The sequence below is a fragment of the Vidua chalybeata genome, chromosome 4 (assembly GCF_026979565.1).
Source record: "Vidua chalybeata isolate OUT-0048 chromosome 4, bVidCha1 merged haplotype, whole genome shotgun sequence".
NCBI classification, from domain to species: Eukaryota; Metazoa; Chordata; class Aves; order Passeriformes; family Viduidae; genus Vidua; species Vidua chalybeata.
In genome coordinates, this window is record NC_071533.1 from 55,630,036 (window position 1) to 55,646,420 (window position 16,385).

Genomic DNA, 16,385 nt, shown 5'->3' on the forward strand with positions numbered 1-16,385 from the left:
CAGCAACTCCCCAGGAAAAACATAATTCTGATGGGTGCTGGTCACATGAAAATATAATCCTTTCATTTAAATGCCTGAATGGCAGCCTGACTGCATGTGCAAGATACAAGCATGTTGGAAAAAGCCTGACGCTTGAGAGCCTTACAGGTAGATTTATTCTAATAAAAGCATTTTTCTCCTTGAGAACTGTGTCTTTTAAAAACTTCAGTGCCACACTCAGCAAGGTAACTAAGCTGATCTTTTATGTTTTGAACCTGGTTAGCTGGATTAGCTGTTTCCTCCAGAATGTTCCATTCTCCATCACTGTGCCAGCATCAGGACAAAGACACTGTCAGTGTATTCAACATTTTGCAACAGTGTGAATTCAACATTTTGCTCATTAGATCTATATTATATTTAAGGCTTTTCATTGGGTTCTGCAAGATTTTAGATGGAGTTTGAGGCACTGGTCTCTTTAGCCACCAAACTGAATGGCTTGACATAGTCTATCCAAGAAACCATCTCTTACCCTTTCACACTGCCACTGCTGCAGACTGCTCAGTCCTTCTAACTGCAAGAAGGAATTAGCTCACCTCTCTAAAAGCTCATGACTTCTAACCTTTCTTGTCCCCTCTTGCTAAGACAGAGATCAACTTTAATTTCCTGGATGTGTTGTTAAAGCTAGCCAGTACTGAGGATGTATTTCTGGAGGCTTAAAAGGAATTCACCTTGTGTACCGATTTAGCAGTGGCTGACATGAATATGTTTCCTAAAGGACAATTTTTACACTGCTGAGAGGTCACTGTATGTTTAAATATCAGGATACTTAAAGCTCTCAAATAGGCATTTTTAATTTTGCTTCCATGCAAACACAAACAATATTGCTTTTAAAGCTTCTGAAAATACTAACTATTGAAATACACATCATAAGCTCTGGTTCAAAGAGTATCAATTAGCTTGCTCTTTTACTTGAACTATTTTACTGCAGTAATTGGAAAAGGCCAGCAGTGGCCTTGAATTATTATTTAAGCTAAGAGGCTCCAGACAGGAATAGGTCTCTCTCATGCTGGTGGAATGTAGAAATCAGTCAGTCTTTGCTTCAGAGACTTGGACTAAATATACCAAAGTGTTTAATAACCTCAGAAACCTAAATTTCATAAAATTTTTGTGGGTCTTAGACTACCACATATCCTTATAAGACATAGATCCCCCAAGGCCTTGCTGTATTGAAACACAGATCTGGGAAATGTCTAGAGAACTAGAAACACAGCAAAAAGTAGGAGGAGGAAGACTAAATTGCAAAGGTTAATAAAAGGTATGTTTAGGAGGTTATGTATGGCTTAGATTATTATTCTTAACAGTTTCTGAACCAGAGATTTTGTTTAATCCAGAGCAGGAAATTTGTTCTATACTTCTATTATATATTCCTTGGTATTTCCAGATTCAGCTTTTGTGTACTGATGTTTGAAAATGCCAACACAGAATGCCACACTACCTTCTTCTTAAAAGGACAGTATTAGACTTCAACTTAACCCGACTTCAAATGACTGATCTCAGGGATTTCTGCCAAATAGCTTTTTTAAGACAACATTTACTGCAGCAATCAATTACAAACCCCAGATTTAGACAGTGACTTCTCCTAAACAAACAGGTGCATACACATCCCTTAGCACAGCAAGACTCAATAAGATTGTTTACAAAGTAATTCACAATAAATCTCACATGTAGTTTGCTTTTCCTTCTGAATGCAGCACCAGAAAAACTCATTAAATTCAGAGGAGATACGTGCCTATGCCTGAGAAAACACCCGTGCAGAAGAGAAAGGAATATACTAGAACTTAAACTTTGAAAAGCAAATTCTTGCATTTTGCAATAGCAATTAGCAGCAAATACATCTTGTTTCTCCAACTTTTGAGACTGGGTGTGTGTTAACTCCTTGCTAATGAGACTTACAAGGTTTACTACATAAGCTTAAACTGGGAAAAAAGAGCTCCTTTGCTGCTATGGGATCCTGTCCTCTCATATTCAGCTCCTACATAGAAGACACTAGCATACCTCATCCTAATTTTCAGATTGTAAATTATATAGTATAATTTATAACATCTAAGTGCAACCAGCTATCATTTATATTTTACATCTCAATTAAACACCTATATTGGGAAAGATTTATGCCTTTTGTTAGAAAAGAAGAGAAATAGAACTGCATGCCTGAAAAATGTGAATGTCAAGTCAAATTTCCAGGTTGTCTCATACCTTCCAGAGTAGGCTGACTTAGTTTCTCTGGACGTATCTGTGAGTCAGGTAGAAACAGAAATACAGAAGAAAAGATTCCTCTGAAGAAGTGTACATATAAGGGTTTTGTGGAGATAACTCAAAATTTTGGGATCACAGATATTAAGGAGCAGTTTGTCAGTAGAAAGTGAAGGATTGTCCTTTTCTCCTTTCTATCATCTTCTCTCCCCCTTCTGATTCCCTACCTTCATGCTGAAGTAAGGCATAACATCAAATTCTCACAGACTCAATATCCCCTTGCGTACAACTTCTGTCTTTTTCTGCACTGACACTTAATGTTGAGCAGCTCACTTGGCACCTTCTAGGGTAAAAATTGTATGAAAATACTTTAAAAACTTGGTGTAAGCTTTAAGCTAAAACCTGACATATCATAGGAACAATACATCTACAACATCACTGCTTTAAAAGACCCTACCTCAACCAAGTCAGAAACAGAATGGTTTTAAAGGTTTTCAAATGTCCTATACCTTAGGTGTGAAATTGGTAGTGAATCAGTTGGTGTGAATGATTTTATTTGAAAGGACATTGCTTTAAGCTTTCTAATTCTTCACATGCTCTTTGCAAAAATGTTTATACAGAAGATGATGGCCTTTCCATGCTATGCAGTTACAATTGCTTCAACAGATCACTGCACAGGAGAAGTGAACTCCTGCCTAATGAAAGTTGGCCTACTTGGAGTTCTGCCAATGCCCTTTCGTTAAATGTAAAGTTCATAATATTAATCAGGCAACTGCTTATACTGGGGATCAAGTGAACATTTTCTGAAATTACAGCTGAGTTTTGTCAAAATGTTAGCTTTCCTTACCAAGTGCATTCAGAATGTCTGCTTGCTATCTCCCACTCTGACAACTAAATAATAAAGCCCATTCAGTAGGCAGCTTGCTGAGGTTTTACAGTGCCTGCAGCCCAAGCTGAAGGAATATCAGTACAGGAAAGAAACCACAACAACTCAGCCAAATTTAAATTCAACACACCACAAAAAGCATTCTGAGGGAAAGACAAGCTGTGCCAGTGAAAGTGGGCCACCTATTGTAAATTTTGGTGGCAAAGAAAAAGCTTCAATTCAAGACTCTCAGGGATACTGGCTCATGCAACTGGCATGCTCTGCAGGGAAAAATGGCTGGTTGGTCTGTTTACTGCAGATTTACCAGCCCTTCTTTTCTGAAATCTTGAAACAAAGGCTCCTCCACTCTCTGGTGAAAACCTTGATCTGCAGGATGCAGAGGATAGGCTGCTGTCTACTGAACAGCCAAGCTCCACATGACCAAAATTCTGCAGAAAAAGACTGCTTCTGCTGGTACCACTCTAGTAGAGATAAGAAAAACCTGAAGAGTATTTTCTAAGTCCTATCTTTTGTAGCCTTCTGTCTTTGCAGTCTTCAAACCAAAAGAAAGGAATTGCCAAGGCAAATACTGCCTTAGAAGTATAAATCTAAATCTAAATCTATATATTATATATATATATATATATATATATATATATATATATATATATATATATATTCTTGGTTGAACTGAGATGCAGAAGAGTAGGAAGAAGAATTGAGATTCAGAAGTTCATTCAAATATACTTTTTTTTCTCCTCAGAACATATCCTCCCAGCATACAAGAGATCTCAGCCAGCTTCTTTGATTCTCCCATTTTTTCTGGTTCCGCTTTGGTTGCTTTTATTCTTCACAATTCTCTTTATTTCTTCTTTCTTCCATTCCCTCTGTTCTGTAGGCACAACTGCCCTTTCCTGTCTTTTCCTAGTGAGTGACCTTAAGCTCTCCCTCAGTCCACACTGATGGAATTAAAATACATTAATCCGAAGTGAAACAAATTTTATATCTGACTTCTAGCAATATGACCAGTTTATTTCTGTGCTCTATCCCTTTAGACTTATACACTGCCTGCTGAAACTGTGAAAACTCTTCTTTTCAGAGCTTCTGTTTGCTGGAGAACTAAGCATAGTTCCTATCAGTCGAAAGAATCCTCTCTAATATGCTAAAGGAAAATGTCTGGGAAAAGTATGTCCCTTAGTGCAAAACAGTCAATGTGAAGTTCAGCACATTGGAGTATACTGATAAGCTATCTAAATGCACTTGCCAAATGAGATAACTTGTCTATTGTAAGCCATCCAAAAATATTCTCATGGCTAGGATCCCAGTAAGTATAAACATTCTGATGAAGCAAAATGATTTAGAGTTACAATTAAAAAAACTGGAGTAAGCAAAAAGATACATAGGAAACATAATAATAATCCTATCCCAAAAGATTGTGCTATCCGAGGGGATCTAGAATATTAATTAGTAAGTTGTTGCAAACCTATAAAAAATCATCCTATAATTACTCTGAAAAAAAGTTGCAATTTCAAAGCTACACTGCAGAATAGCATACTGGATTAATTATGCCAGACTGCAGCAATAACCTTGAATTAAAGCTGCAACCTTCTATTTTTAAGAAACAATTGCCTTTCTGGTTGATGAAACCTGTCGTCCCATCAGGTAACAGACGTGACCAGGAAAGAGAAAAGCAATAATGAGTCAATCCAAGCTGTTTGATACATTTCAAATCTTCCTCCCACAGAGTGTAGCTGCCACAAGCTACATCACCAGTCTGGTTCTTGAAAACTCGATCTCCTCCCTGATGAGTGAATATGTCCCAGACGTTAGGGCCCTTTCCATCTGCATTCCAGCCTTCTGCTTGAAAAACAAAACTTGGTCGTTACACTTTTGACATCAAAAGACATATGTTGCAAGTAAATAATTTATCACAAAGTAGGTGCAAATCCCATGGGCAAATTGAGAAGTATTCTCTACCCATTCCTTATATTATTTAAAGTAACTAGGAACTTTCAAGCATTAATATACATTTGCATTAGGTTTTGCATTTATTCATATTTTTACTTGCTGCTAATTATTTAAAAATTATGTTTTAAAATAACATTCAGACTTCTAGCACTTTTCATACTTCCCTAGCCAAAAATCAGATGTTTGCCACTCTTGAGATATTACAGGTTTTCACAAAGGGCATTTTCTAATGCAACTTCCATCCATAAATGTAAAAGATCAGTCCATATCAAAGAAAGCCTTTAGGGTATGAGAAATACATCCAACAAATAGGCACTTATGGCTTTCAGGATGTCCTTTGAAAATCTTGACAGTTTGTTAAAAAGAAAGGAATGCCATTATGAGCCATGGCCCTAGGCATATACAAGCTGAATTAATAACACAGCTCTACGAAACTTCAGCTTTTTGTTTAGCCAGACATTCACAGAAATTAATTTTGAATGTTCAAAAGCACTGCACCATTTCCCCCAAACTTTCAGAGTTTTAGGATATTTCTTCACAATTTTAAAATTGAGATACACAGATTACCATTAAAATATTCAAAATCTAGCTGTTGTCTGAGATCTAACAACATATAATATTTAATTCAAATAAATGCACCTCTCTTCATTAGAAGTTTATTTGTCTTTCCTGAGCCATGCTATAGCTGAGGCAAACATTACATTTTTTTTTGGTGGAGAGATCTGTAAACTTACTTCCCTCATGGACCCCTGTAAAACCCCTGTAAACCCCTGTAAAATGTGATTTAATCATAAAATTGCAATTAACCGCAAAATGGCCAACCTCATTTACCACCAAGATTTTTCAGAGTCCCAGTGAATGCACTGTTCCAGGGTTATTCTTTAAAAACTAAAATGACATTGTGTGTTAAAATTATGTATAAATTAAATATCAGTTGCGTTATAAGATTAATAACTATATAATAGCTACATATCAATCCTCAATAAAAGTGTTTTAATAATCAATTAGTATCACAGAAATTAGAGATGGAGAAGAACTATTAGGAGGTCATTGAGTCCATCCCCTGCCAATGCAAGATTGCTCCCTTAAGTATATTCAGTACTTAATATACATCTGTCTTATTAAATCTAAGTTTAATGCAAGGTTAAGCATATTGAAGACACTTAATTTAAAGCATTACTAAAATCTGTAATATCACTTCTATAACCTAGCTCTTCGGAGATCATTGTCACATTTCATGGTCTTTACAGAATTTTATTGCAGCACATGAACACCCATACATCTATATTTGGTTGGTCAGTAAATTAAATTTTACATGGGACAACCTTCAAAGTAGGTCAAATTTTAGATCCAGACAGTTTGAGTTTTTCTTAATCCCAGATTTTATGATAGACTTGGTGCTCTGTCTGTATGCTCCTCAGAAAAATACAATACTACAAGTTTTCTATATCCTGTTTCAAATTTCAAACATCACTGCTGAAATAAATAGTCATCTGAGAGAAGTGCAGGAAATAACAAATAACAGTAATTCTTTGATGGTACCTAGAGTTTTGAAGCCTTTAAGAGCAGGCTTCCTGCCCCATATTGATTTGATAGCGCTCTTTTTTCAGTACGGCTGGAATGAAGGGAAGAAAAGGCTGCCATAACAGGCAGTTAACACTCCTTCGGTTTAGAATCGTCATCTCGAGCAGAGGCTGAATGATCCCACTGTTTTGTCTGCCTTCCTCCAGCAAAGGTAGTGGGAGGGAGGAGAAGCATTTGATTTTCAGCAGAGTCTAACACTACTACTCCAGTGGTCATTAGCCACTGTAAAGCTCTGATGGGGCTGTAGCAAACAGACCCACTTTCAAGCATTCCTGACACTGTTCAAAGAGACTTCTCTGTACAGCATCAAGCATCTGAGCCACCTGATAATGGGTAGGAAGGAATCCAGTCGAGGCAACAGAAAGCTCCAGACACACTAACACATCCTGCTGAGCCACAATTAGTCTGTAGAGAGCTGTGCTCTGCTTCAACGAACCAAGCTTGCACCTCTAAGCTTGCTCAGAAACTTCCAGCTACACAGCACTCCATAGTGTAGGCATAACTGGAGTTTTAGTGAGCTTTGGGGCCAGGAAAGAACAGTGATGAGGAACTGATTTTACACTCAAAATACTTAGGTGTGAATTGGATACCAAATCAGAACATGACATGCCATCAAATGAATAATATAAATTATTATGATACGTTTCCCATACTCTGCAATTATTACAACAGAAAGAAATGTAATGCTTTTCCAAATAGTGAAGGTCCTAAAGCATGAATATTACTGATAAGAGTATTTAAATTTTCATGTACTTTTACAAGTACACTTGTCCTCTAATTCAGCTGTCCTTTAACCTTTGGGAGTGAAAATTTCTTGACCTTGTCTCTGACCAAAAAGTGTAATTTTGCTTGAATTAATGCAGTTCCATTATTTGGCATATGAAAGAAGTGAAGAAAACCACTTTTACCATTACAAGAATTTTTTTGCAACTTTTCCCCCTAAAAAAATAAAAAAAAAAAAAAAAAAAAAAAAAAAGAAGGAAAAAAATCAAGCAGAGAGTTGAAATTTAGCATAGAAATGACCCTCAGTAAGAAGAAGTGCTTTTGAATGTTCTGGTGCAAATTGATTTTGATTTGACTGAGTCATGAACCTTTGAAATCTGCACTTTGAGCATGCAGAGTACAATTGGTATGATTTTTTAGCGCTTTGAAATATACAGAGTGGAGAAGGTTGTGCTGTGCATAAATACATAGCTGACAGTAAAAAATAAAGTAGCCTGACAGCTCATGCCTCTTCCACTGTGTATCTTGTGATATGCACAGCAACTGAGTTTGGACTCTACAAGAACTATTGCTTCAATCATTCTGCCTCTGAGTCGGAAGCTGCACAGCCTCTGAAGCTTTCAGGAGAAGGAATCCCCTGTTGAGTTTCCTACTTCTGCAGGAAAAGGGTCATTTGAGTAGTGTCTAGACCATATTATAGATTTTTTTTTTTATGTTTTCTCCACTCAGAAGCCTTAAGAAAGTTCATTAAAAATACATTAAGAGAACATTAAAGTTGCACATCTAGCCACTCAAAAGGCAGGAAATTATAATGCACACACAATTCACATTTTAAAAATTAGTTAGAAGAGCTATGTGCATTGCAGGACTAAAGTTAGAATCTGGCCCAGAATATTGATTCCCTGAGAACTGCGAGCTGTGCAGTCTATTAGGTGAAGTGAACTGAGCTCGTTAAAAGGTACTGAGCATGGGCAAGTACTTTCAGTTTCAGCAATAACCAAGAACTAAAGGCTACATCCTCAAAGACAATTTAGGATCTACAACTCCCATTTAGGTACTGAAATCAATGGGAGTTAAGTGTCTGTATGCTGCAGGGTATAATATGAGAAAATCAGGTCTATATGTATTTCGAAGGTTTATAAAGACAGATTTATGAAAGGATAAAGTTTGGAGGGGTTATGGCTGCAGGTGTCCCTGTGTTTATGTGTTTACATTCCCTAATCTGCAACATATTTTCATATTGTGCTGGGCAAATCCCTTCATCAGTCCCTCTATTCAGTTGAGAACATGACACGTGTCCCTGGGGGACAGCCCCCCCAAGTCCAACTGTTAACCTCTCAGTTAATTGTTTCTCATAATCTTTGGAGATTAATTCCTAACTGAAGACTTCTTATGAGTACCAATGTCTGATTAGGTAGTTCTCCCACCCAGTTTCAAAATGGCCAACAGCAATCTACTTGAACGAGCTCTACAGAAAGGATATACGCAATAAGCAGATGAAAAAACTACTTATGACTGCTTTTTCCTACTGCCACCCCTCTCCCCGCAGTAACTAGCTCCATTTCCATTACCTAAACATATTTCTGAGATTTGAAACATCTTTTACCTAGTTCTTACTCCTCAAGTCAGAAATGTTTAAACAGAAGTGCTACATGGATTTGCATCAGAAGTAGAGTCTACATGACAAAGCGAAGATCAAACACTCTCCTTCCTGGGCCCAGATTTTTGTTCACTTAAAACTTCTTTAACACTTTGATAGCTAAAAATTGACACCTTCAATTTGATATGCTGTTGTAGCTGCACCTCAAGCAAATCCAACTGGAAAAGCAATATCCTCCAGCACCGTCTGCAGAGGACAGGTGAATACACAGCATTATGTGTGCTGTGGAAATGTTGGTTTCGTTTGCAGACAACACTTCCTGGCTTGATCACTCTTCCACTTGTTACAAGCAGATTCTATATGGAAGACAAAAATAAACCCTGTGCAGCTTCACACACTGAAGGGTAAGCCATGCACTTTGCATATCTTGGGATTAAAGCAGAGAGGTTCAGTCAGCTACAAGTGAAAGTGGAAAAGGCAGCAGTGGAAAAGACCAGGATGGTGACAGTAAAAGGGCTCCTCCTAGTACAAAGAATTAATATGCAAAACAGATCCCTCTTTCCCTTCACTTGCCTCTCACCTCCCATCTCCTATACAGATAACTTTGTGGACTCTCTATTCAATAAAATTCCTTTAGCCACAGGCAAAAAATAATTTCTACCAGTAGGCTTCGAAAATCAGCAGCCCCTCTTCTTTTCTGGCATCAAACTTTTTTTCCTCTCCCAACACCAAGAAAATGTGCCTGCAGTAGCTGAAAAAGGATATTTTAGCCATTACATGTTTTGCAGTGGAAACCAATGAGTAGATTAGCAAGATTTGTATGGGAGTACAAACAGAACAGCTATCTTTCTCCTTCTTTAAAACCCCGTGGATGCTCATTTTTTTAGAGCAGCAATGACAACCTTATGGCATGTGTGCCAGAATCAGCATCTGCAAAACAGCCCTCAGGTCTCTTCCTCTACCTTCTGTCAATGCTGTTACTGCTCTCCTGTCAGCAGACTGAAAAGGGAGCAGCAGCAGGAGGAGAGTCAGGTAACAAGTGGGATGGATTGAAAGTAGTTTACTGTCCCTCTCCTGAAATCTGCAACACCTGGCACACTAGACGGCACTACTGCATTTTTTTTTTTTTTTATCTTATTGGTGCTTTCCCCCCCATTTATTATAACACTACTTCCACACTGCTTTTGCTGAGGTCAGTATTGGCACATATTGGACTGGTGTAATATATCACCACTATTCTTCTTTACTCCACTTAACTCTCTTGACTCTGAAATCTTTCTGGGTAAGGACCTACTTCTGCAAAGCATTATACATGTAACTGACATTTTCTTTGATAATGAAAATAAGAAACCTTACTATACATAGGAAAGCCACTAATACAGTCAATGCACATACTTTTGCCAAGAATGCACACAATAAAAGAATCAACTTCTTAGAAAAAAATAAATTCCTTTGTAGAGACACAGGGAAGCTGATTTAATTTCAAAATGAATATTGCAGAACCAGCCTGTGCAGATGCAATGCAAAATAAATCAGGCTTTCACAGCAGGCATGTATTTCCTCAAGTGTCTTACATAGGAAAGGTAAAAGCCCCTTGAATACAAAGGAACAAAGGGGGAAATGAGGCACAACATACTAATTTGTTCCCAAAATACATGCTGACACAATGTCTAGGCAAATATACATATCCTTCATGTGTATTATACAGATGATCAAAAATTGATAAAATTAACTAGTCAATGTTCTCTTGTTGATGCTGCATACTCAGGCTTTCATCTGCAAGATAAGGACAGTTACCAGTAAAACTCACCAGTGCCACCTTAAAATCATGATTAATAAGTATTAGTGGACTAGAGTAATAATGCTTATTTTTTACATCATTAAATGTTACTGGTAGGCACCTTTGAAAATGTAAGTAACATTAAATTTTTTCCCAGAGAATAATACAATTCAATTTCACAGGAGATATAATAAAAATGTAACTCAATAATAGGGGGAGAGGGGCAGACAGGATATAGTAACAATAAAAATCCAATAAAAAGTTTTCTAAAAATACTTGAGCATAAAAAAGTGGCTAAAGTGTCACTGCTGATTCCTTATCAGGAATCAACAGAGATGGGTTTTGAGAGATACTGAGTAGGAGGAAAATATTCCATAAGCAGTCTGGGGGAGAGTGAACAAAATTTGCCTCAGAGGTTAAGACAGATTCACAGTAATGAGATACCAGGTTATGTCAGGTAAGTAGGCAGATTCTGAAAGATGCAGGGCTTCAAAATTCAGAGAAGCTGCACTGATAGCAACTGAGATGAAACATTTCTGGCAACCCAGTTTCTACATTTGTGATCCCACTTCTGGTTGTATTTCTGGATTCATAACCCACTCCTTATTGCAGTGATGTGACTTGAAATTAAATCTTCATTAGACCCTCTGCATGGCTTCGGGGATGCACTCACCTTCTTACTCTGATAATTTTCCCCACATCTAGCAAATAATCTGGCCCCAACGTGAGTCTCAGTATTTCACTGTACCATGCTTTTTTTTTTTCAACCCATTTACGTAAAAAACTTTAAAAGAACTATTAAGCTCTATCTAGAGGCAATATTTTTCTAGATTACTTTTAAGGCCTTTATATTTGCACTGGCACATATGTAACCAAATGACCTCAAGCAAAGTATGCATAAGAAAAAAGAAGCAGTATCCAAATGCATTTGGACAAAGATTTCTTTGTCAAGTCAATAAAAAGTAGGAGTAATTGGCCCTGATAATACAGGTTAGCAACTAACTTTACAAAATTCAAGATATTTTATTAAGATGAAAGAAAAAGAGATTTTGGTGCTGGATTTTAAGTCATGTGGGGTTAATTATTATCAGAAGAATTGTATGTTGTCAAAAGGAGATTTTCCTGACTGAATTGATGTTTCCTATTATACGTATCCTATTCCTATTATTAACAGTATTTACTATGGAGTTTAGAAATTAAATTTTGAAGGGGTGGTGAAAATTAAAATCTTGTTCCTGAAATTTTACACCATGCATGGACCAGTAGAAAGATATACCTTCTTTGGAAGCAAGACTCTATGTCTCTGAAACAGCTAAAGACAGAAGTTTGTATCTTCTGTGAGTTCTCTTTGTAATTGCTACTCATAAATTTAGCTTCTCTCTTTGGCAACATAATAGAGCAGCTACTGAGAAACAAATTTACTAAAACACTTTGAAGTCTGCCAGATAATCTTGATTTCTTTTTAATAGTAATACAAAATTAATGAATAGAGAGCAGAAGATATATTGTCATACGTCTGACTTTTAGCCATATAATGTATTCTTTAAGATATTTTAGCACTGGGCTTAAGGTGTAAGTTATGGAGACACCATACTGTCTTACACCATGGCTGCAGTAGAGAACTCGTAACTTTGATTCCTTACATTCAGCCTTAATTAGAAGCCTCTCCTGGATTGTTGATTAGTCTTTCTTTCCCCATCACCAATGTGTCAAAATTCTGTTCCCAAACTTAAATCAAATTGGAAATGAACTATCATGTTGACTGAAATGAAGGGTGATGACAAACAATGAAGGGTAATGATAAACAATAACTTTGAAGGGAGGCATTTAGTGCAGTACACAAAGATTAGTATTACTTCTGATCACATTTAATAGCTTCAATAATGAGCTAGAAGAGGGAGTAAATGGTACATTAATGAAATCTGCAGATCTATTAAACTAGGAGGAGCTGAGCACACTGCTGAAAATAGAGAAATAATTCAAGGGTTCTTGGGAAGATTAGAAACACCGGCAGAATATTGCAATGAGATTCCATTTAGAAGACAAATGAATAATATTTTGGTAAAAAATCAACAGATGGTAACAGGTAAAAATCTGGAGAGCTGTAATGCTGGAAGAGATTTAAAATTAAGAACATCAGGAAAACTAGGCAGGAATCTGTAACTGAGCAGTAGATAGAAACTGTGAAATTTGGGCAAAACTATTAAAGAATAAGTAAACAAGTAATGACTCATCTTAAAGCAGCTCTGCAACCATCAGTTTTCTTCTGTGTATAGCATGGGCACTGGAAAAACAGACTATCAGTCAGGTGGTTAGAGATTTCACAGCTATGGAACTTTTTCCTGGAAGAAAACTTAAAAGTAAGCCATTCATATAACAGTGTTGTCCTTCGTAAAGTGAATGACATAACAGTGAGCCACTGGCTAAAACAACATTAAAAAGCCCACGACTGAAGAAATAAAATATTCTCCCACTGCTTCTGGTAATTGAATCATGCAGCTTGAATTTTTTTTATATTCCCGAGGAAACTGTCAATGGATTGCCAGCTGCTATGAGCTTTCCAATAGCAGATATATGGGTACAATATCTTGGAGACCCAAAGCTAGTTGCGAGCAAGTTAGCTGCATTTGGGGAACTCACACAAATTAATCTTGCTGGGAATAACTCTACACAAACTATAGTGGAGGGCCAAACTAGTGTTACGTCACTCCCTGAACCAGAAAAAGTCTCAGCAATTCAACACAGCAACAGCATTAGGATGTATAGTAAGTTTGTAAAGTGATATTCCATATTGGTCATCAGTCTTCAGAAGTCCTTGATAGTTCTTGGATGTTGAAGGCAATTGTCCTTTATTACTGAGTGCATCCATACAGTATTTTAAAGTGGGCTTGTCTGCTCAGGAGTTTGTCACTGTCACAGCATCGTGACACAACACTGAGTGCGCAGAGCAGGGCGTTGATCCACAGCTTTAAATTTGCACACTTCAGTAGAAAACCTGGCAAAAGCCCTTTCATGTAAAACCACGCTCTATTCATTTATATCTTGACATGTCCTGCTGTTCCATACTTCACTTATCTTTTAGGTGAACAAGCTTGAAAACAATAAGCCATCATGCAAAAATATCAGGATAAAAAAAAAAGGAAGATATATATATATATGAAATACAACACAAAAATACAGGGAGGCCCTTGGGTCCCTTGTGAATGCACTCTGTTTGCTGAGACAGCACCCTTTCACTGGTGTTTCAGGGACAGCTGTCTAAATTTTCCAGAAACTGAGAGTTTCAAGATGTTTGCAGAGCTACCTACTGGCAAAAGCAAAATATGATTTTGACAAGGAAAATATCTGCTGCAACTTATCAGTTTGGCTGCAACTGGTTGTAAAGACACATCTGAATTATTTTAGCTAAACTTGTTTATTTTTAAAATAGAAGGCAAAGTCTTACACAAACCTTACAAAGTGGCACAATTTCCCTATTTATGCCATGAATCTGTAGGCTATTTTGCTACATAGCTAAATCTTCAAAATCATGTATATAGAATCTTCACTGCACATCTTGGTTCTGCTTTAAAATCTACTATGCCTCATTCTTTACACTAGGTACACTTTGAAATCCCAGCAATTTATCATCTAGAACATAATTTAAGTGCCCGTAACAAGAAGTCAAATTTAGCTCATTTGAAAATGTAAGTCCAGTATCTGTTTGTTTTGCTGTTTCTGAAATGTCTCCCTTCTTAACAGGCAAATCATATTTACCCTCAGAAATTTGTTGTATTGCTTGGTTTTATTGCTGAAAGATTATATACATGATGTCTATATTATTCTCCCATTCTAACATTCACAACTTACATATTTCCTAGCACAGGAATATTTTTAATTTCTTCTGACCCCACATGCCATCAACAAGAAGTGTGCTGACATCACATCACATGGCAGGGGGTGAAAACATTGCTGAGATGTTTGAATACTTACAGGCACAATATCTGTGGAGATCACTAACCAGAGCCAAACAAATTTGAAAGAAAACTGACACTGTGAGAATACATGGATGAATAAATATTGGTACTGCAACGTGATGGAAAGCCTGAAAAGCTGGTGCTGGTACCAGGCACCAGAGAATATACTTGAAGGAGACATTACACATGCTGGTACTAAGGGAAATGCTTGAAGCAACATCCATGAGACCACAAAAAAGCAAAAATCAACACCATCAGATAAACCTGTTTTTAAAACTGAATTATCACAGAAACACTTTTTTTTTTTTTTCCCATTTATATACAGGTTTTCTCACCAAAGCACTAATAACCTAACATTTCTTAACAACTTATACTGCTTTTATTTTTTTTTTTTTCTTTCAAGGTTTGGGTTTTCGTGTTTTTTTTTTTTTTTATTTGTTTGTTTGCTTTGGGGGTTTTTATTGCTTTTAGTTATTTTAATACAATCATAGAATAAACCAGGAAAGGACTCTGCCCAGACCAATTTTATATTGGGGATATATTGACGAAACAAAATTATTTCAGCATTTATAATGTGCATAAAGTCCTGCTGAGTCCCACTATTTGTTTTGAGAATTATCTTGAAATAGTGCAACTAGTTTATACAGCACTGAAACTGTATCTTTCATTTTCTTTTTCTTCCAGAAATTCTGTTTCTCAAGTCATTGACTATGACTAATGACACTGACTATGACTTCAGCAAATATGTTTGAAAAGCTTCTTCCACCACCAGTCAGGATTAAGAAATCCCATTATATTAGTCCATTTACATAAAATACACTTCCCTGTATCAGCAATATAGAACCATCCACTATTAAATGGCAGCACACTCTGAGAGACAGTAGTTGATATTACTTTTCAAAAGATTTGTGCTACGCCATTATCCTGTAAATATTTTTTCCTTTTGCAAGAAATACTATCCATTGTACTCCTTTTCATCCTGCAAAAGAGTAGTGAGCACTATTGCTTGCACCTGGAAAAGGAGATGTACAACAGTACTTTAATTTGACAAATTAATTCAAATACCTATTTGAAATTCAGTAAACACAGGTTATTTTTCAAACAATTTGAGTTTTATGCATACATATGCACACACATATACACACAAATATATATAGTCTTCCAAATAGTAGTACAGATGTGCAGTGATATCTCAGGCCTATGTTATTCTGGAAATACCACAAAACATGCACCTGACTCTGAAGCTAATCAAATAGAATAAAATGAAAAAAAAAATCAACACAGTTGCTTAACATAGCTTTCTATTTCTTTATTTTAACACACAAATTTAAAAAAAAATATTAAAGAATACAGTAGGCATTGTGAGGCAGCACTGACCTTTTTGCCATCACAAAAGTTGTTTCCTTAATAAAGAAGTCACATGGAGAAATACAGTGTCTCATTCAATTTAAGCTCTTTATGTCTTCCCTTATATTTTAGCTTGGCACAGATTAAACTGAACTATGACATAGTGTAGATGAAATTAAACATATTTTTCCCCTTCTGACAAAATACTCCAAAATTTTATAATCAGACAACAAAAAAAGTGGAGCTTATAAGTAAGCAAGTTTATTTTTAGATCAAGCTCCTTTGATTGTCTCTTAATTGCCCTTCAGACTAAACTGGTGAATAGAACTAGTA

The 16,385-nt window shown here is 36.5% G+C and overlaps 1 protein-coding gene across 1 annotated transcript in view; it reads right to left on the reverse strand.

Moving 5' to 3' along the window:
- Positions 1-16,385, reverse strand: part of LOC128787479 (cytosolic beta-glucosidase-like) — an 89,568-nt gene that overhangs the window by 58,627 nt on the left and 14,556 nt on the right. Inside the window, 2 exon segments of the mRNA XM_053941642.1 lie at positions 4,724-4,951; positions 9,143-9,215. Coding sequence (XP_053797617.1) covers positions 4,724-4,951; positions 9,143-9,215 — 301 coding nt within the window.